Below are 22,217 nucleotides of genomic sequence, written 5' to 3'. Positions count from 1 at the left end.
GGGAACAGCTGGAGTATCAATGATTCTGATTGGAAATTGGAGACCCCCACTGCTGGGACAGACACATGAGACCCCCACTGCTACCAGCAGAGATCATCCATACTAACTCACACAAACACAAGCATGCAAACTGCAACTTAAGACCACTCATGTTCATGCATGAATAACTCACACTCAGCACACTTATGTGCTCCTTCGTCTGCCTCATAAACACACAATAGTGATGATGCATTGAGCTTTCCTCTCTAAAGCCATGACGCAGGCAATGTTTTCAGTCAGTGTGTGTGTGCGTGCGTGTGTGTGTGTGTATGTCTTTGCGTGCCATCCTCAATGAGCTCCAGGCCTGAGTCACCTTCGCCCCAGGGACCTGATCCTCTCTGATGCCCAGATCATGTCACCCAAATCAGCCCCCACCACCACCACACACCACCAGCCCTCACAGCGGTACAGCTCCACGTGAGATGGACAGAGAGCCAAAGAGAGAGAGAGAGAGAGAGAGAGAGAGAGAGAGAGAGAGAGAGAGAGAGAGAGAGAGAGAGAGAGGAGGGGGGGGAGAGGGGGGGAGAGCTCAGCCTGGTAACAATGGGATCAGCTTGGGATTAGCTATTTCATTGGTCCAAATTAACCTCATTCATTTTAATAAGCTTCATTCACGATCTGGCATGGGGTAAATCGAATGGCTCTTTTCTGTTCAATTCTACTCTATTTTACTCTACTCTGTGTGAGTGTGCTGGAGATAATAATTAACATTACACTTCCTTATGTTAACAGCTTCTGTGATTTTAGAACTCGCTGTGGAAATTAAATGTCCTACCACCAAAACAATGAAAAGCTTTCACGCTGACTGACGCCTGCGAACCAAAGGCAATTTTGCAATCATTACGGAGAATTACAATTCTCTACTTCCATTCTGCACTTTACTCATTTCCTCTCTGATGCAAACTTAATCCTCCATGCATGACTTTTTCTGTTTTCCATCAAGAGGGTTGCTTCCCCACCGAAGTTCCATATTAGCATATCAAGTGATATTACCATAAAACAACCTGAGTAAATCTGTAGTTTCATATCAACAATGAATCAAATAAAAAGGTGCTGCTCTACATAGCCTTTTAGTGTCCTTCAGCTCATTGTTTTGGTTTTTCAGACCCACAGCTTTCCTGTTTTGGTTCACTGTCAGCAGATAGCTGTTTTCAGCAGTGATAAACCAACTGTACGCTATCTGCCAAGCACCACATGGCAGACAGTGTGAAACTAGCTTGTGAACATAGTGGAGCATTTAGTCGCTTAAAAGAATCATATGTTCCTCAGGAGTTTGAGGAAACAAAATTAGGTAAAAGGAGAGAAAATATGGGTCTCATGTATTTGTCATAAGGCAGCAGCTTTTGTTAGCATGTTAGCGCCAAAATCTTCAGAAGACAATTAAATGTCAAATGTTGTGTTCCCTTTAATGATGTCACTCAGTGGCTGAATTGCATTGTGGGTAATAAAGCTGCCAGGTTATGAAACAGGTCATATCTCTGGTTCTGCTGTATCTACTTTGATCATTTGTTTTCAAACCCTCCATAATGAGCCCGACAGTGTTATGGGAGTGCGATGCCTGACCGGTTGACTGCTTTTCACAATCAGTCACTGACTTTACCCACAATGCAACAGCTGGGGAAATTTTTCAGATTACATGCAGCTCCCTCTGGAGCCACAGAAGGCTTTAAACTTCTCTATTTACTTATAAAGTTGTACTCCCATAGACCTGTAAACACACTTTAATGTGTTAAATTGGTGGTTACACTTCAAGTGTTGAAAGGCAGCACAAAGCTGTGTGTATTCAGGTAAACAACTCTTCAGTTGGCACTTAATCATAATCACTGATGAGTCCACGGTTGGCGACATGTGAATTAAATTGAGAACATTTAATATTAGATTTCTCCTGCAGGATGGGATTTTGTGACCTACCTTACGAGTCTCAGAAAAGGCTATACATTTATGATGTGTCATTCTGTCAATGCACACACTCTCTCAACTTCAACTTCAAGGTAGCTTCTTGTTATGTCTATGGTCTTGCCTCTATAATCTTAATCCACTTCTCTCTTAATTTGACAAGTTACAATCAGCTACAATTCTTCCTGTTCCTGTTTCTGTCCTTCTCTCCCACTCCTTAATCCTCTTGACTAACATGTAATCTTGTAATCAATGTTTTCTCAGAAAAAAAGCCCAACCCTTCTCTTTCCTGCCTTTATCTTAGTGTTACACCTCTTTGTCTCATCACAGTAGAAATCAGATTGCTGTGCTGATGAAAATTGTTTAAAATGAGTCAAAACTAATCGCACTTTCTGTTAATACATGCAGACCTCCCAGTAGCTTTGTTTATCTTTTGATTTGACCTCATTTCGCCGGACTAACGGCATTTTTGAGGCATTTTTGAGCATTATCTGCTCATTAGAGTCATTTCAGTTAGGATGCTGAAGCTGGGAGTGGCTCAGTTAACTGTCACAACCGATGAGTCATTACGACATTACTCAATTAACACAGTTCCAGTGTGCAGTTAGTTTACTGTAAGCAGTTTGGTGGATGTCCTATTGTAGCTTAGAGCATAATGAGATGTACAGCCTGAGTGTACGGTACGCTCTATTTAATCACTTTCCACAGACAATCACCGGAAATCTGTGACTTCACATACACCCTCTCTTACTCTTACTCTCTGTCTGACTCACACACACACACACACACACACACACACACACACACACACACACACACACACACACACACACACACACGCACTCACAGACACCCCTGATGAGGTTTTGGCACAAATCCCAGAACTTCCCATCCGATGCCTAACAGCGCCGGGTTGTGACACACACAAAAATACATGTCCATACTGCAACACAAAATATGGGCCCCATCACACATTTCAAATGTCTGAGGCAAATTGAATCCAATATATCAGCTTTCATTTGAATCTTTATCGTTCCACAATTTTGGTAAAAAACTGTGTAACGAATTTAATATTCAATAACTAAATCTCACAATGTATAATCAGGCATCATCGAGTCAAACAGCCTGTTCCTGCACGAGCACAATTTTAGTGGTTGGCTTGATAGAAGACACAGCTACTGTAAATACTGTGCGTCACTGTTAATCCCTTCACATACAGGCACCTTTCCTAGAGTTAAATTAAGTATTGCAGAATTAGACAAAGGAAGACGGTACACACACACATACGCACACACACACACACAAAGCTCTCACCTCTGTTTTTCCCTTTGCCACACAAGACCTCCTCTTCTCCTCCGGCACATCCCAAACAATCTGGAACGAGAGAAAAAGAGACAATAGGGTAAGTCACTTGCTCACCAGCAGCTGCATACTCATTAGACTTACCACAGCACTCGCCTCAAGTTCACCACAATCACATTTCAGACACTGCAATCAGAAAATGTTGACTCCTTTCTTTTTTCTTTCTTTCTTTTAATCAGTCACACAACCTTCCTACCTTCTGCGGCGCTTGGTTCAGTTTGTTGGTGTCCACGGCCAGTATGGCGTCCCTGGCACCCAGGAACAGCATGCCTGATGAGGGGTCCAGCAGGAAGGTGCTGAAGTTGCCCACGCCTCTGAACTCTGCTGGGCCGAGAATCTTTTGGTCTGCGGAGCAAAGAGAAGAGAGAGAGGAGGTGAGATTTTCAACATCCGAGGGAAGACGTGCTGCTGTCGGTCATCCAAAATTGATTTTAAAGGATGCGCTCGTGAGGTTTACGGGAAACTGCGTGCTGCAAATCCCAAAGATAAATATGTTCAGTGGCTCATTCGCGTGTGTAAATTTGAGAATAAGTGGTTGACAGGATGAGATAAAGCAGACGCCATATTGAATATATTCTCAGAAAGAGAGATGAAGAGATAAAGAGAGAAGAGGGATGGGAATAGGAGGGAGATAGATGATAGTGACCCTGGTTTCACCCTGCCCTCTCACACAATCACAGCCACAGATTAACTCTCTTTAATCCCTCTCAGTCTCCATCACCCTTTCTCACTCTCTTCTTCACAGTCACATCAACTCCACCCTGTTGCTCTCTATATCCCTCCATCATCCTCCTGGTTTCCTGTCCAGTTCCCTATGTTTTAATGTTCCCTGCATATATTAATTCAGATTTAAACCCACTGCTGAGGAAAGAAACAATAGACTAAATTATGCATAATCATGATATATAATAAATAATGCATTTGTCTTTTACATGTGCGTAGTCTCTGCTATATTTGTCTCTTTAATCTCAAAACTATCATCTGAATCAAATCCCAAAGCTTTCAAAAAGCGTTCCAGCTCTTGTTTGTTCACTCAGTCTCTCCCTCCTACTCTGTCATCATCAAATACAGGACAAAGCATATGAGTGTGTGTATGTGTGTGTTCATATCCCAGCTGCTGGGAGGAAAGAGCACAGCTGTGTACTGAACATCTATGTTTGTGTGTACACAGGGAAACCCTGCATGCGCGTCAAGGATTCCTACAACGCTGACATTTGCTGACCTTCGTGCTAAAGGACAGAAATGTTTAGAAGATTCATAGTGACACTCTCATTTCCAAAGGTGGAATAAATGGTCGGTTTCCGAGTCGGACCACATGACTGAACAAACAAACAGACTACAAAGAGCGGAACCCATTGTGGTGCAGATTAACTCATCAGGGGGATAGATTAAAGACTGACGCTAATGAATAAAGCCTGTGATCTTAATTTAACCTCAAACAAACCATCAAGAGCTAAAGATGATATTACATATTACTCATTACACATTACTCAGTGTGTTGGCACAATTAATAAAGCTTGACTAATGACAATAACAAAGTCTATGCCCATGTTTGTGCAAACAGAAATAGATACTGTGTTAGTCAGTACACAGTGATCTACAAACACTGACATGTTAATCCAACAAAGTTGGTTAACAACAAACAGCTTATTGGGATTCATATAAATACCATATTGGCTCTTTATAACTCATTATAAAGTACTTATTCAAGCTTTATTCTACACAATTATGTTCTACAACTACTAGTCCCCTAATTACTACTTGCTGGTAGCAAGTTAGAAAACTGTTTTATTAATTATGAACTTGTGTTTTGCTCCGATTTTGGATGTTGTTATATCGTGATATGGCATAAATTGTGTCTTTTCCTGGTTTTAAAGGCTGTATTACAATAAAGTGATGTCATTTTCTGAACTTACCCGACTGTTCCACTTGTTTCAGAACTTGTCTTTACCTCAGTCATTATATCCACTTTACTGCTGATTATTTATTAAAAATCTCATTGTGTTAATATTTTGTCAAAGTACCAGCAGTCATTCCTACAATGCTGTTGCAATATGGATATCGAAGTAGGGTCTGTTTGTTCAACATATTGTTTGTCGCCCAGTCCTTACACCTATGAACTGCTTTTGAGAAGATTTCAAAATATCAAGGTATATATCATGTATCGCGAAGTCATGATATCAAATTTAGGCCATACCATCCGGGCCTACACATGACTGGTAAGGAAAGACAAACTTCTGACAGCTTAAGTCAACCAGACCAATATGAGCTCACTGCAGTTGAGTTGTTTCAACTTTTATCTCTTAAGTAGTCTTATCATCCTCGATAAACACCCAGCCTCAAACACTCACACACAAACACATTGTCCTCTACTTAATGTCCTCGCTTCAGATAGAATAGTGAGCCCATAAATGGTTGATAGGAGGAGAACAAACAGCATTCCTCTCAGTAATGGGCTTTTATAACTCACATGTTATTATGGGAAATCAGAGAAGAGGAATAAGAAAGGAGGGAACAAAAGCACTCCTCCTGCACACACCCTGTATTATTCTGCAGGCAGAGGTGAGGCAGAGGAGCAAATTCAAAAGCAAAACAGAAAGGAGCTGAAGTCTGATCATCACTTATTTATTCAGCTTTATCAAGATAATTCATAAAAGCAAGATGGTTGACTAATAACTACTATTAGAAATGAAATGAAATGACATGAAAGAGAATATACTTTGAGGAAAATCCTTTGAGGAATCAATTTGGCAGCTGTCGACCAAAAGATTTAAACTGGCCGCATCATCCTCTGCTCCTGTTATGGTGAATGGGACTCAGAGTGCCATGTCAGGGTAGTCTGATTAATGGCATTCTGCGTTGACATGGTTTTCCACTTAGAGCCTGTCTGTGTTGTGAAAAGAAGAGAGAAAAAAAACAAAAAAAGAAGCTCCCGACAAACTGACATCTGGCCGTAACTGAATCACAGACATTTTCTCCATCCAGACCCCCTCATCCATCCAGTCAGTCTGGGTCTGTTTCCCGTAACATTTCGAATGAATGTCATTTCTCATTCACTAAGAAGCCATCTGTTCAGCTAAAAGCCTCCAGGCAGTCAAATAGTGAGCCGCTCTCTGATTTGCCCACGTGGGGAATGCACTTCCTGAAAATCAGCCAATGCGAGAGATGAGGGAGATCGCAGTCTGTCGAAGCAGATGCATTCGACAGACAGAACACACACACACACACTTTTATGTTTAAGTGTTCCCCATGTGCAATAAAGCTGCTGATTTGATGTGTATATCTGTGAAGTTTCCCCGTGTTGCCCTTGATTAAAAGTTTCCTTCACTTCTACGCCCCAAGCTAATAAAATAAACACATCGCTCCTCGATCTGTCAGTCAAAGCCGACTTGGACTTAAAGCTGAAGGAGATGAAAAGTGAGGCAACAACAACATTGGAGACCTCGCAGTCCCATTCTCTCTCCTTCAGCGTCTTCCTCCTTTCATACTCGTGTCCCTTCTGTCGCTCCTCTTCGTCGGCTCTGTCATCCATCCATCCTTTCATCACCCTGCAGCCTCACATCGCCGAAAGACAACGCTTCTTCAAACTCACTTTACAGCCTGTGTCCTTCTGCTGGTGCGATACACACACACACACGCAGCAGAGTAGACATGAGTGTTAGTGACACAGGCCAAAGGCAAGGTCTGGAAAGATGTCCTTGTACGCTGGTCCATGCCGGCTGTGACTGCACATACACATATATGCACACAAACGGGGCCACCACCTGCTGTGCAACCTAATGTAGAGAGATGACTCCTAGAGCTACACCATCTGCCCTTACCACACACATACACACACACACACACCTCTAACCCTGCACATCCAGGCACACGCTAAAAAAGAAAAGGCCTCAGAAATGACATATGACATACAGTTTCTCGTTTTCCATCTCTTGTTTCTCTTTTATCCTCATGATGACATGCGTAGCTGTTTGTTGGAAGCACTTTATGAATAAATCTGATTTGGCATGTGTCGCAGGGGAAGAGAGGATGCTCTGCAGGTTGGGTAAATGCCTCCTCTTTGACAGCGGGGGCCTGCAGCTCACCATGTATCAAATATCACCTCCTGCCCGGGTGTCTTTGTGGCCTGCTCATAGCGTGCCCATTCATGTGTGATGTGTGGACGCAGATGTGCATGTGTGGTGGTAACATTATCAAATCGATACAAAGGACATCAGGACAGATTTTTGTGAAAATATATCTACATATATTTCATTTCAAATATATAAAAGTAAATATGATGGTTCCTCTGTACACTGAATTAACATAGACTGAAGGCTTGAATGGGACTCATGCCTACTGTAAGTATGTTCTACTAAATTAACAAATAAAGTCATCAGCACTCACAAGTAAGTATATAATAATATAAGACTATAAGTCAATTAACACATTCAGCAGACAAAGAAGCAACATTGGCATTCATTTGGGGTTGTGCTGCTGTCCACTGAGTGAATTCAAGTCTAATATTCTCTCTTTTTAGCTCTGTTTCGCTCTCCACTAACTCCTGAGGGAAACATCTGGCTCATTAGCTACTGAATGCCCCACCATATTTGCTAGCAAGCCGCTAACTTTGTCCGTCTACTGTTGGACGATAGTACACAAAGCTGTTTCACAGTTTATAAGCACTGTTTAACAACAAAACAGCTGCTTGCTGTGGCTGAAAAAAAGTTTCGTGTGAGCAGTGAGACTGAGCCAAAAACAAAAACAAAAAGCTGAAGGATGCTAAAACGCCACAAACCTGAGGGGAACTGCAGTCTGTGATAATGATCTTTAGTCTCATTAATCACTGAGAATGACGCTTTTAAACACTTTAAAATATTGATAAATGCATCTTTAAGTATGAATCTGAAGGCAGCCAGGTGTTGCTGTGTTAAAGAACAGCCATCCCACATTCTGTAATCCCTGGATAAATAAAAATCAAAAATAAAGCAGAGGTTATTAAAGTGCTTTATAAATGCTGTGACACAACGGGGGTGTAAGTGGGATGATATACAAAATACAGGATTTACCAATAACTGAGGAACTTCGCATTAAAAATGGTTCGGATGATGTGTCTGAAAAACCTGGTGACCTTACATGCTGATAAAAAAAAATAAAAAAAATCACACCCAGGATATATTTTAAAAAGCGACTGGTGTGGGTATAAATGAATAAGTAGTCCTAAAATACAAAATCCTCTCCCCTGCCATGAATCATTCATTCATTATACATTAAACATGACTGAGAGGCAGCCAGGGAGAGAGACCAACAGAGTGTGTGTGTACGTACGTGTGTGTGTGTGTGTGTGTGTGTGTGTGTGTGTGTGTGTGTGTGGCGTGTCCATTAAGGGTTTAATAAACTGGCTTTTGCTCTGGGGGACCAACCCTTGTCTCTGGCTGCGGGGCATTGTGGGATTGGCTGAACCAGGAAGTGATAAATTATACACCTCCCTCCTTCATATGTCAATCAAAACTGACGGGATGGAGAGAAGAGATGCAGAGAGGCATACACATGCATGCTCCTGCCCCCACAGTCTCTTGACACACACACACACACACACACACACACACACACACACACACACACACACACACACACACACACACACACACACACACACACACACACACACACACACACACACACACACACACACACACACACACACACTCTCAGCCCCTACGGTGAGACAGGACACAGCTGCATGATCAACACAGTCCCACACTCTGCGGTAACACACATTTATAGCACCATCATCCACTCAGCTCAATGCCATTTTCCAGCTGCGGTTTCCTCTGAATTGTTCCGCAGCAGTCAGACAGATGTACTCCACAGGTTAAAAGAAGACAACAGCTTTTGGCAGATTGTCCCATTAGACAGCAAAACCCATTAGCAGGCTCCCCTAACACTTCAGCATGCATTATGATGAGTGAGAGCAGACGTGCAGCATCATCCTAAGTGAGACAACCATCCTGTCATTTACACACAGGTATAAAGCCTGACTGTGGTTTTTAAAATAGAACATACATTTAAAAAGATCTTGCCAACATTGTTTAGTTTTTCAGCTGAACAAGTACATTGCCTTATTTTCAGCTGTACAGTCTCCCATCTTCTGATACTTTGTGTATCAAATTTCACATTAAAGGTCCTCTATCATGTTCATACTTTTATTTTAGGTGTATACCAGAAAATCCTTACCTGCTTTCATGTTATTTTTCTCATACTATCCATTGTTGATGCACCTCTGTCCACCCTTTGTCTGAACACTCTGTTTTAATGCCTGTCTCTTTAAGGCCCCCCTCCTGAAAAGCCCACTCTGCCCTGATTGGTCAGCTCTCACAGGCCTGAACAGGAACCGCCCACCGTGCTGAAGTTACATAGCACAGAAACAAGTGATAGGGGGGTGGATTGACTGATTGCTTGATTGCATCTTAGGCATGTGTAGCAAACACTTTTGAGAATGTGCACAGCCAATTAACTTAAAATAAAACACATTATTATAATGTTTAAAAGAGGAAAGTGACTTCCACTGAATGTTTTGTCTGCTGCACAGACAGTTTAACATAAGCAGGAGCTTGATTTACAACAAGAAAACTATCATGTCTGTTCCAGCATCCAGACAATGAAAACGGTCACTGAGATTTTGTGCATGTCTGTGTGTCTTATGTTAGGTTAACCCCTTCTTGTTGTTCTAAGTGGCTCATTGTCTTTACTTTGATTGATGACAGAAGTCAGCTATTCAGGCATATCCTGTGTGAAGTGCTGTTTCTACAGTGTGTTAAAGCACGAGAGGAGGGAGGCTGAGTGTTCAGCGGAGGGTTTCTCAGAATGTGAATTGAAAACACTACAACACACAGATAAATATCTTGGCCTGCATCTGTTGTTTAGACGAGATATCTTCCCCCTAGACTTCCTGCTCTTCTCTGACCTCCGTTTGACAAAAAAAATCTTTCATTTGTGCGCTTGTGTGTGTGACAGAGATCAAGAGAGAGTGAGTGAAAAGAGAAAGACAAGCCTCCTCTTGTAGCGGTCACAGTCAATTTTCAACCCCTTTTCAGTCGATAAAGGGACTTACAAAGGCCTCAAAGCATCAAAGCTGTGCGCTCCTTAGATCTCCTGAGAGTAATCGTTTAGTAATCATTTAGCTCCTGTTAGCATCGGGCAATGCAGCTGAATGCTACAAAGGCTGAAACACGACATCTGTGGGGCATTTTGGAAAAGTTCATTTCGCTGAAGTGTGTGCAGCTGTCATTTGGTTCCTTACGTTGTAATCATGTTGGAGTGAGCAGCATCAAGGGAGACGGTCTTTCTTTGAGATTGTACACACATTTCTGAGCAATAATCTCTCAATAGGAGCAACATTAGACCACAGGATGAGAGACGAGATGCACCAATGTCGTAGCTGAATTATAAACTACATACTGCAGTGTAATAAAGCCGATATTTGAACACACCTACCATAAACAACATAAACACCACTCTTAACTCACAGCTGAGAACACATGAATATTATAGAGTCTTAAAGTAAGGTCCTTCTAACAGCTTATTTTGCCTTAGAGGTTCGATTTATTAGAGCCACAGTAAAGGATTGCCTGTGTGCTAGCGTGTCTGCAAATTTCATCAAGTCAAATGTAAAACCTTTTATGGCCACTTTAATAAAATACAAAACCAATTTTGCCCATGAAATGAATGTCTAAATGAAAAAAACAGTTTGTCCTATCAGAGTAAAGCGTGAAAGTGTGTGCGTGACCGAGTTGATTTCTCACAAGAAAAACAGACAAGTGAGAGAACACACAATTGTTCGCAGCATTAACAGTGAGTCAAGACGGACTCAAGAGCTGTGTTTAACAACACAGATGGTGTCTTTTCATTTAAGCAAGTCGATTGCAAACATTTTAACGTCACGTTGCACAATTCCCGCCTATATTCACGTTAGAACTGCTAACTGTAAGCTGAAAACATGATAGAACCGACTGGAGATGCGTTAGCAGTGCTAGCTCAGGCGTGTGTGAGCTGACCAATCTGAGCAGACATGGTATTCTTTAATAACTTCACAACTAACTAACTAACACGACTAACTTTAATAAATACTTTATAAAACATAAAGCCTCATAGACCCTTTATAAAAAAAAGTACCTCATTAGACAGTGGTACCCACTTTGTAATACACATCTGGCCTCCTCCCTCCTCTCCACTCAGAGGTGAAGACATCAAAAACACCAAATGACCCTGACACACCGCTGGCCTCTCCTTTGAGGTTCTGCTTCACTGGGAGCAACACACACACACACACACACACACACACACACACACACACACACACACACACACACACACACACACACACACACACACACACACACACACACACACACACACACACACACACACACAACTGTCCTGAGGGAAGTGGAGGATTACCAAGTATAGAGAAGAGAGGGAGGAAGAGAGGAAGAAGAGCAGAACGTGAATGATACAAGGACACTAGGAGAGGAGGACATAAAGGTTGTAGGGAGGAAGAAGAGGAGGCGGCTGGTTGCACACTTCCATCACTGAATGCTCTACTCCTCTTCTTCTGTGTCTTTTTATTATTCCCTGTTTCCTCCCGGGGTGTGTGTTTATATTTGGATGAACTCTGATGAAAAAAATACTGATACTGAAAAAGGAATTCCTCTGTGTGAATCCACATAGACATACATTCAATTCCCTTAACCCCCCCCTTCTCCCAGTTTCCAACCTCCCACAACCTCTTCCACTTCCCTAATTTCCCTCCCACCTCTCTCTCCCTCTCTCTCTCTGGCTCTGGGTGATAAGCAGTAGCACTACTAATCAGGCTTGCCCTAAATTCGCCCATGCCCTGCAGGATTAGCATGTGCATGTGCGAGAGTGGGAGCGGTGCGTGTGTGTGTGTGTGTGTGTGTTGGTTCAGAAGCCGGTGCCTGCAGCATTGATCGGCCCTCACACACTTCATGTGTGCACATAGAGCCCAGTGTGTATGTGAGGGAGAGTTTCAGTATGAATGAGTCATTGAGTCAACACAGTCCTGTTATTTTTATCTTACTGTAAGTAAAACTGTACCGCTGGATATAATAAAGCCATCTTGTTGTATAATATAAATATCTCATCATGTCATCCTACGAAGTGATGAATATTTTAATATAAAGGAATATGAGGCCTTTTGAAAAGTTATTGTGTGTACTCAAAGAGAGGAGGGAAGAGGCAGGAGAAAGATACATAAAATATAAATATTTGTATATAAAGTTATTCAGTATATACTTCTGTATTGACTTCTGGGGGCTAGTGCATTCTCCAAATAAACAATGCAATTCAACTGTCGACTTTAGGGTCATGATTTGATTACATTTTCAATATAAACCTTTATTTTTTCAATATCGTGCCATTGTTTTGCAGCTTTTGTGTGTTGTTTTTGTTTTTCTTTGGACGTACTGTTCCCATAATCTGCTTTTGATTACAATAATTAAAATAAAATGCTTATTTAGATTGAATTTTGATCTAGAATTACCTGTTGGTGTAAAAAAAAAAAAAAAAGTCTGGTATAAACGTTGGTGTAAACATACTCCAGTTTTACTGGAATCAAGAAAATGTGTTTTCAACAAGACAAAACTGGCAGTGAATCTGGCTGGAAACCTTGTAACTGTATAATCCAGTAACATCTTTCACACAAAGGGACACAGTGCTCACCTGCCCGGCTGTGTTTAGGTTCTGGCCGGTGGATTCAGACTAAACAGTGAGACAATCTGTGTCTCTTTAAAGCCAAACGGAGCCAGAGCAGCCATAACATCTGTCACACTAGTGCAGTTGTTCTCTTCCCTTTCCTTTGGTAAAAATGGAGGTACGTGTGCTTTTATTATATTTCACACTTCTACTGCACTGCATTTCAGAGCGGTGGATTGTATGTTCTACTCCACTACATTTGTCACATGTCACAGTCGTCAGACGTTCCAGCAAAGAGATATTACCTCTGAACTTGGCCGATGTTTTCATTTAAATGACTACTCGAGCCCTTCGTTAAGAACAAGTAGACTAAATTACCCAACTGTGTCTAATGTTTACTTTTGTTACTTTTGATTATTTTTACTTAAGTAGGATTTTGAATGCAGGGCTTCCCTCCAACAGCGTGTTTTTACATTTGTCATGGGGTTTCTGTAGATAGTTATATCTTCTGGTATGTTGCTGTCAGCGTCTCCTTCCTGCTCACCTGTGTTTCCCTCCAGTGCTCCTGTGCTCCTCCACAGCCTGCTTTCCCCCCACACACCTGTCTCACATCAGCCTCGTTAGCAATGCCCTGTTCCCACCGTCTCTCCGCCTCCACCTCAAACCCCTCGTTAGTTTGGTTTGTATTTAAGTCTGTCTTTTTCTATTTTCTCTTTGTTGAGTCATCTTTTCTCATCTTGTTTTCATCCTGTGTCTTTTCCCCGGTCCTCTTGTGCTCCCTGTGTTCTGGATTTGCTCCCCATAGCTTTATGGTTTATAATCCATTTCTGTTTTACTGTTCAGTTTTCTCGATTCTCTCTGTTGGCAGCTTTTTTTGCTAATCACATTTTGGATTTTGGATTATCGGAATGTGGTTAGCGGCTTTCATTAAGGCTCAGTTTTTGTTGTTTTCGCTGCCTCCGTGTCTTCATTTGGATCCTTTTTTTGTAAACCTGATGTTATATAGGTACTTTTACTTCCATCACTGCAAAACACCACTGAAAGAAGGCTATAAAACTATTACCTATTTGCGAAAAGAGGATTTAAGTTACCTGCCATTTAACACTGGCACAAATTAGTCATTTTAATAGAGAAGATGAAACTTACATCTTCATTTTCATAAACTGAGCTTGTCAGAGGGAAGTGCTATGGTTTCTTTTCCACCTACAACTCTTTGCATCAGTTGCCGAAAATCTATTTCTGTGTGTTCCCTGTGCTCTGGTGATGACAGTGAGTCCCAAGTGGTTCGTAAGAATATAATTCAGCTGGGTGACGAGAGTTTAAACACCCCATTGTCAGCAGCATCCACTGTGCTGAAGTGCAAGAGACTGTTAGACTGTTTCGCTCCCAGCTCTAGGGCTGCTATTCTGTAGCTGACCTTTGACCTCCCCGAGGAGGGATAAACAGAAAAGAGAATTTCTCTGCAGGGATCAGTCAGGTAGGTAGTGTTCTAAGCACTGAAGGCTTAAAAAGAGGTGCACAACTATCAACGTCAAACTCCCCCCGGAGAATTTACAGCAGGAGGGAAAGATGTTATCCTTTCTGATTGAATGACCACACAGCTTGTGTAATGTGCTCACTTGTGTAATATTGTTGCCATGGTTGTTTTCTCTCGGGTACGGTGTAAACAACAGGAGACTGAGCGCAGAAGGGAAAGAAACTGAGTTAAAGGGGCAGAAACAGCGTGAGAGAGAGGTTATCTGGGCAAAAACCAAATGGCGTGAGATGAAGCCACTTGTGCCAGCACCGCAGGGACATTTACCGATGTTTTTCACCCGATGTGTTTGGCGGGTAAATTGTGGGTTTCCGTTTGCGCTCACTATTTAGATTCAGGCCAGAACACGCTGTGGCACATGCACACATTGATATGGACTGGTTTGTTGCAGCAGCCTATGCAACAGCTCTCATTTTTTCTCCTGCAGTTCTTTTCGCCTTAAAACTTAACTACATGTCTGCACACACAACCACAGAGACCCCACACATTTCTCATTAAAGCAGCAGAAACCACACGGTTCTAGCTAACATCTGCATGTGGTGAGACACACACACAGACACACAAAGGACTGATACCACATGCCAGTGCTGAAGCAACAGCTGGTCAGTGTCACATCCATGTCACTGATGACCTCTGGGGTCACATGCCAAAGGTCGGAGTTTGCACGCTGTTCGAGAAGATCTGAAGGATGCACACACACCAACACACACACACAATTCAGTCTGCTTTGAACTACTTTTGCACATTTTTTTAACTTACTTAATTGATTAGTTGATCAAAAGAAAAGAAGAATTGTGATAATATATCAATTGTTTCAGTCATTTTTCAAGGAGAAATGTCAAACATTTCCTGCTTCCATCATTTATGATAGTAAATGAAGAGTCTTTGGGTTTTGGACCGTTGGCTGGACAGAGGATGCACACTGAAGATGTCAACCCACAGAGCCCTTGTGAAATGTAAAAGGACAATAGTTTAGGGGTCAAACATTTAGTGAATTTCCACAGTGAGCGATCAATAAAGTTTTATCTTATATTTACTGATTAATCTTGAAGATAATAATTGTTAATTGCAATCCTAATCTAAACTGGGAAAAGTCTGTTTTGCACCTTTTGAAGAAACAGGAATGCAAACATCAGATCGAGTCTGCAGAGGGCTTTGATTTTGTTGGTATCTGATATCTTTAATTTTCAACACTGATGAATTCAAAAAGAAAAATGTGTTGCATCATTCTCAAGAGGCTCGTCGGTACTGATGCTGATCTCCTTTTCATTCAAAACCACACTGAGTCATGTTTGTATTTCTACATAAAACCAAAGGAAGTAAATAAAGGTCTTTCGCAGAAACTGCACCACACAACAGTCACAAAACCCACAGAGATGCAGTAGGTGACAAGGCATTGTTGTTTTGATGACATGGTGGAAGGGTTTTTCACTGACACGGTAAGTCAAATAATGACTAAGATGGGTAGTGAGTGAGTGAGTGTGTGTCGCAAAATAAAAAATCCCATGACTGACCTTATGTGTGGACAAAGTTTTAATAATTAACAAAGCCAATTTCCTGTCCACTGCTGATAAAAGCATTGTTGATACACCTACTGTACACAGCTGTCCACCACAAAGGCTTCCTGTGTGCTTGTACTCCCTTCTCCTCACCCCCACACACACGCACACACACATCATCCTCACATCTTCACTTCCTGTCCTGTGTATGGACATATTTTAAAGCAGAGGAGTGGATGGATACTCAGGGAACGGGTTTTAGCACTGAGCTAGCAGCTTGTCCATTAGTGGACCAGATAGTAATAGAGGCTAATAGGGAAGGGAGACTGAGCTGATCAATAATAGATAGGTCAATTAGCAGCTTGCTGGCCGAGGAGAGGAGAGGAGAGGAGAGGAGAGGAGAGGAGAGGAGAGGAGAGGAGAGGAGAGGAGAGGAGAGGAGAGGAGAGGAGAGGAGAGGAGAGGAGAGGAGAGGAGAGGAGAGGAGACTTCTGTGCCCACCCACCCATCAACCATCTCCATTTCTGTCCTCCTCATGATGTCATCGTCCATCCCCTGAGGCACCAATCAGAGGCTAAAGGTCAAGCCTTTCATAGTGATTTGATTGTGTCTCACACAGAAGAAGAAGTGGACACAAGAGGGGAATGAGAGGCATGTGGGAAGAGTTGTTTCAACATCAACACTAATGGCCAAACCTAATGATGAGTGTGTGACAGATGAGCCTACACACAATATATAGAAAGAGGAATGGAAAGACAGTTTAAATGCAGAGGCACAAACAGACATTAACAGAAACCATATAGGTCTACCGCCCATCTGGTAATGAAATATCTTCCATCCACACAGCCAGCTGGAGAGGCCACCACAGACGACCACAGAAACACACACTCACATACCAGGTGACCCCACATCCTAGATACCACAGCCTAACCCCCTCATCACACTGCTAAACACTCGCATGAACGTCTGCTTCCACGGACCACATTTGTTTCCATCCTTTCCATCACGTTTCCTATAAACCCAGCTGTACTACCACACAAGAATGTCGATAAACCCTGGCCAAAACTGGATATATCTGACACTGGCCGGTCGATATATGAATATCTACTGGCTACATCATTGGTTTGTTCACATCTAGCGAATCTGCTAGTCAATGAGGTAATGGGAATGGAGAACTTTAAATACCACCATCTCTACAAATCCCCTGTAAAGCAGGTTGTGGAAAGCTACAATATCCAGACATGGCAGCAACAGCATGGTCAACGAAATGGTCAGTTATGGAAAAAATAATATGGTCAAGGTTAGGGGAAAAGGGCAGTTTTAGTAATTAAAAAAACAGTTATTTGCGGGACTATGATGGTACAAAACTCATTGAAAGTCAGATTGAAGCACAGCTGTTAGCAGCTGAGCTGTTTGCCCTATGTACTGGCAATTCAAACAAATGTGAGAAAAGCTGAACACCATGGTCAACAACCTTCCTGTCAAGGGTTAGTATGGAAAATCAATGTATGGAAACACATTGATTGGGAAATGATCTACTTTGTTGTGAGTAAGTTCATCTGCATATGAACAGACCGATACTGTTCTCCACACTGCATACTGCTCGCGCTACTTCCTGCGATGATCCTTAAGGTTAGCATTGGACGTAAGTCATGAGGCGAAGACTCATACAATATGGACGGTCTGAGCAGTAAAACTCCCAACAAACCTCTCTTTAAGAGCTGATTTATGTGTTGAGAACGACACATCTCCATGTTCCCTCCAAAACACCCTTTGTGTTCATGATGTCTGGGGCTGGGTCTATTCTGGACGACGGAACAAAGTGGCCAGTGTGTTGAACTCAGTCTGGCCACTGACAGAGACCAGAGATCAAAGCAGCCAACATTTAACCACTGGCCATTGACTAACCCTGAGGCTGTGTGTGTGTGTGTGAGGGCAGCCATGTGTGAGCCAAAATACTTACAGCCTTCACTGCTGCCATCTGAACAAGTGCCCAAGTGAGTGTTCAACTTTGAATTAAACTCTAATTTAACAACCCTCAAAAGTCTATTAGCACTCTGTAATAAAGGTAAATCTTTCTCTTTCCTCCTCGGTCCCTGGACTCGCTCCAGGTACAGTAACTGATGCTTCTCACAGGTCCGGGAGGCTCTGCTGGAACTCTGTGTCCCATATGTCTCATCCTGAGTGGGGAGAGATGCTCTCAGCGCCTCACCCCGGTTCTCCGTTCCTCTCCTCTCAGTTTCACCGTATAGAATAATGGACACTTTGTTAATGTCGCTAAATGCTCTCTGTGTCCATCTCTGTGTCTCACATTACAAAAATAACTGCCTCTTCCTGCACTGTACAGTCCAAGCTACAAGCTGTCAGGGCCAGAATCATACAAACACACATCTCACCATGCGGCTGTCAGCGTATTTATACTGGAGGTTCAGCTCGAGTAGTTCTCACCAGACACTGACACAAACATGACACCCTCTTTGACCTGTGACCCCTCTCTCCACGCGGTCGGAGCCTTTCACACACTTTCAGCGCCGCGGCAACTGATAACACTCTGGAAATCAGCGCAATTGTGTGTGAGAGTGTGTGTGTGTGTGACCTTGCAGCTGCACGGACACCAGCCTCGCCAACCAACACGATGAAAACATGGAGAGTTTCCAAAACAGAAACAAAGAGAATGAGATGCCTCCTCGTAGGAATACAAAATTCCGGCGCTTCCTCTCCTCTTTCACTCTCTTTCCTCCTCTCATTGGTTGCTATCCTTCTTTCCTCCCATGCCCGTCTGCTTCATCAAGGTCAGCTGGATCATAGTGTGTTGTGATGCTCCTTCAAATTGCATTTTTTGGCAGTTCACTACCTTAAACTCTCTCTGAGAGCGTGTATGCGTGTATGCGCAGTTTTAGAAGCTATTTAGCATAGCAGCAAATCAAACAAGAGGAACTCCACAGGGGGAGGAAGAGAGAGGGAGAGGGAAAGAGAGGAGGAGGCATTTGGGAATGTGAATAAATAAAAGGTGCTGTAGGGAGGGAGAGGGAGAGGAAGAGCGACAGGCAGGAAATGGAGGAGATGGAGAGATGACGGAAAAGTTCAGGTAGTGAAGAGCAAACACAAAAAAGCCATCTGCACCTCCAACTGTAGAAGTCTTCAGTTGGAGCCGTGCATGTAGCCGCCTGAAATGTAAGCTTGGAGCTTACATTTCTTACGTATTGTACATTACATTCGTGCGTGTGAATCACTTATGTGCTGCAACATTCATTATCATAATAAGAACCAGCTGATTAATTATTTAGACAATGCACATTGTGATTTCCCACAATGGGCAGGCGCAAAAGACGTGAACGCCTTGACAGTTGATAGTACGCAGAAGCTAATGAGTTTTTTGTTTTGGCATGATGGGAAAAAAAGTCAAAGTTGAGTTATTACAATGTGCACCAACAGGTTACTTTCAATCATGGTCTGACATACAGGAGATGAGATGAGACACAACAGTCGTGTAAACTGTGACGTCAGCAGTTGTACAATATGTGCATATCTGCTACAGATTACTGGGCTGTTGTGACTACAGGTGTCTAGCCGGCTCTGATTATCTTACAGTGAATCTAACAATGACATCTATGAGAAATACTCTGGGCACCGATTGATATTTTTTTTGATGAGGCATAATCATGACGTTATGGGAGGTAAAACCTCTCTTGCAGTTTTGTATGTACAGTGTACATAAAATGAATTACAAATTGGATTTCTCAGATTCGGCATGTTCATATTGATCAAGACGAAAACCTGTTTGAAACCAATCAACACTTATTCGATTTTCTTGCTTTGACGGCGGCCCTCTCTCTCATTGCAATAAGACATGAACTCACTGACCTGAGAGGGTGAGAGAGAGAGAGGCAGAGAGAGAGAGAGGCAGAGAGAGGCAGAGACATGGAAAGTGCAAGGTGGACAGATAAAACCTTGTAGAGAAACTGGGGCCATTTTCTGAGCCCTCCTTTAAAGGGAGGGCTGCGGCGGTGTCTGAGGTGATATATGGCAGTAAGGGTCGATGGGTTAAGTGCTCTGTTCTTGTGAAATGGGTGCCGAGGTCCTCTGTGTGTCGGCAGAGCTGATAGCTTTATCTGTCCTGCGGGCAACTCTCAGGATCAAGAGCCCAAACGGAAAGAGCAGATGGAGCATCGTGCGGTTCTGGTTCTGCCATCAGTCTTTTTAAGTCTTATTCATCGCGGCACGTTGACTGAAAACACACTCAAGTCCAGGATGAGGATTCATATGGGGATATAATTACCAATAATCAATGACCGCCAGCCTGATGATGCAAATGCTCAACAGCTTGTCTAGCTCGGATGAAGAATGTGTTGTTGGATGAAAACGTGGCATTTCCAAAATGTCAGCCTTCCAGGAAACACAACATTTAATTTGGCGGGACATCCGTTCTTTGCTGAAATTAAATTTTTGGTGGATTTTAATGAGAACAAAGGTTACTGAACGTCGACCCCGTGATGTAATCCCTCGGCTAAAGTGAAAACATAAATTAAAAACTGATGAGCCGGGAGGCCTTTTGGAGATTTAAGATATCCGAGAGAGAGAGAGAGAGAGAAAGAAAAACAAAACAAAAATACTTTAATGTCTGAGCGGAAAAACATTTATTTCATGAGAATTTGTGTGTGTCTGTGTGTGTGCGTGGAGGCTAAGTTCTGAATCTCTGACCCCGTGTCATTGTCTGCCTTGGGTGCTGTTGTTGAGCTGAATGACCTAGGAGCCACACCTCTTACACACACACAGTCACGCATGAATAAAACATTTGGGTGTGTGTATGTGTATGTGATTATGTGTCACAAACAATAGATCACTGCAGAGTCACAAGGGATGACCGCCCTCATAAGTGTCTGTCCCATACAGAAGGCTTTATTTATTCATTATGTGCCACGCTCAAAGGCTCCTGCATCAGCATTGTGACATGACCGAAGTCAGAGTGATATTCATGCGGATAAAAATGGATGATTTGGTTTTCATCAAGTTTGAGCTGAAATAATTAAGAAACTAATCGATTAGTTGATCAACAGGAATAAAATCAACTACTTTGATAGTTGAATCGTCATTTAGGTCACTTTATTAGAAAAACAAAAACATTTAGTGAAGCCTCTTAAATATGAATATAGAAACAAAATGTTTTTTTTTTAAAGATAGATACTGATTACAGATACAGGGGTTTTCAAACTGCGAGGCACACCTGATGTGTGGAGGCTTCAGGTGAAGGCCACAGGTGCATGCTGATGTTCTTAAAACGAACAGAAGTTGGTTATTGCTTTTTGGCTGACTTGGCCGCTCACCAGCAAGGTCAGCAGCTGGAGCTGCAGCAGCAGCTGTGACAAACAACTCATGGAGGCAATTGAGGAACTTGGCGCCCACATGCTACAATTAGCAATAAACATCCATTAATCCTGAAGATGCTCATTATAACTCCAGAACTGGTCTGAAAGTCACCACATTTTTCAGTTTCCGTCTGTAACAGACTCCAGTGACATCTGTATATATATCGATGAATTAATTGCAAAGAGGTCCTAGTAACAGCTCATCTAATATACTTTCAATGGTGCAAATTTGCCAAAATGTAAAGAAATACAAGCAAAAAACAAAAAAAAAACTCAAAATGTAACTCACTGAATCCGTGAAAACTTCCTGTTGTAGCTTGTTTTGGAGGAAACGTAGTTCAAAAACATGAAATACTATCCATAGAAGTAAGACAATAAGTAAGTTGAGTGTAGGAGTTTGTGTGGTTGTGGGGAAGTTGGCATAGCGTATAAATGATTGATTCCCCAGAACATAGACAAACGACTTTCCTTGACTTGCATATGAGACACGCCCCCTTCCACAGCCATCAATCAAAACAGTGATTAGTACCAGTTTCTAAAAATCAACCCGAATACTGACTTATTTCATTACTAGCACAAATTACAAAAGACAACAACACACAAGTCAGTCCAAGTCTGTGTGCACATGAGCACAGTCCTTATCAGGTGTCATGCTGTCATAAGTCACGAATCTGTGTATGAGTGTATCAGAAATTGTTTACATGAAGGCGTGCATGAAAATGATCTTTATCATTAGATATCATGCTGGCACAAATCAACCATCGCTCAGCGTGCGACAGTAATGAGTGTCTTTGTTACCTTCTAAAGAAAGTCATCTTAGACGGGTGA

The 22,217-nt window shown here is 42.3% G+C and overlaps 1 protein-coding gene across 1 annotated transcript in view; it reads right to left on the bottom strand.

Moving 5' to 3' along the window:
* Positions 1-22,217, bottom strand: part of sema4f (sema domain, immunoglobulin domain (Ig), transmembrane domain (TM) and short cytoplasmic domain, (semaphorin) 4F) — a 55,289-nt gene that overhangs the window by 6,364 nt on the left and 26,708 nt on the right. The window contains exons 2-3 of the mRNA XM_073475669.1: positions 3,494-3,642; positions 3,250-3,309 (exon numbers count right to left, since the gene is read on the bottom strand). Of these exons, the coding sequence (XP_073331770.1) occupies positions 3,250-3,309; positions 3,494-3,642 (209 nt within the window). The remainder of the gene's footprint in view (positions 1-3,249; positions 3,310-3,493; positions 3,643-22,217) is intronic.

The sequence above is a fragment of the Pagrus major genome, chromosome 10 (assembly GCF_040436345.1).
Source record: "Pagrus major chromosome 10, Pma_NU_1.0".
In the NCBI taxonomy this organism is placed as follows: Eukaryota; Metazoa; Chordata; class Actinopteri; order Spariformes; family Sparidae; genus Pagrus; species Pagrus major.
The sequence above is the reverse complement of the archived record's forward strand: the minus strand, read 5'-3'. Positions and strand labels throughout refer to the sequence as shown.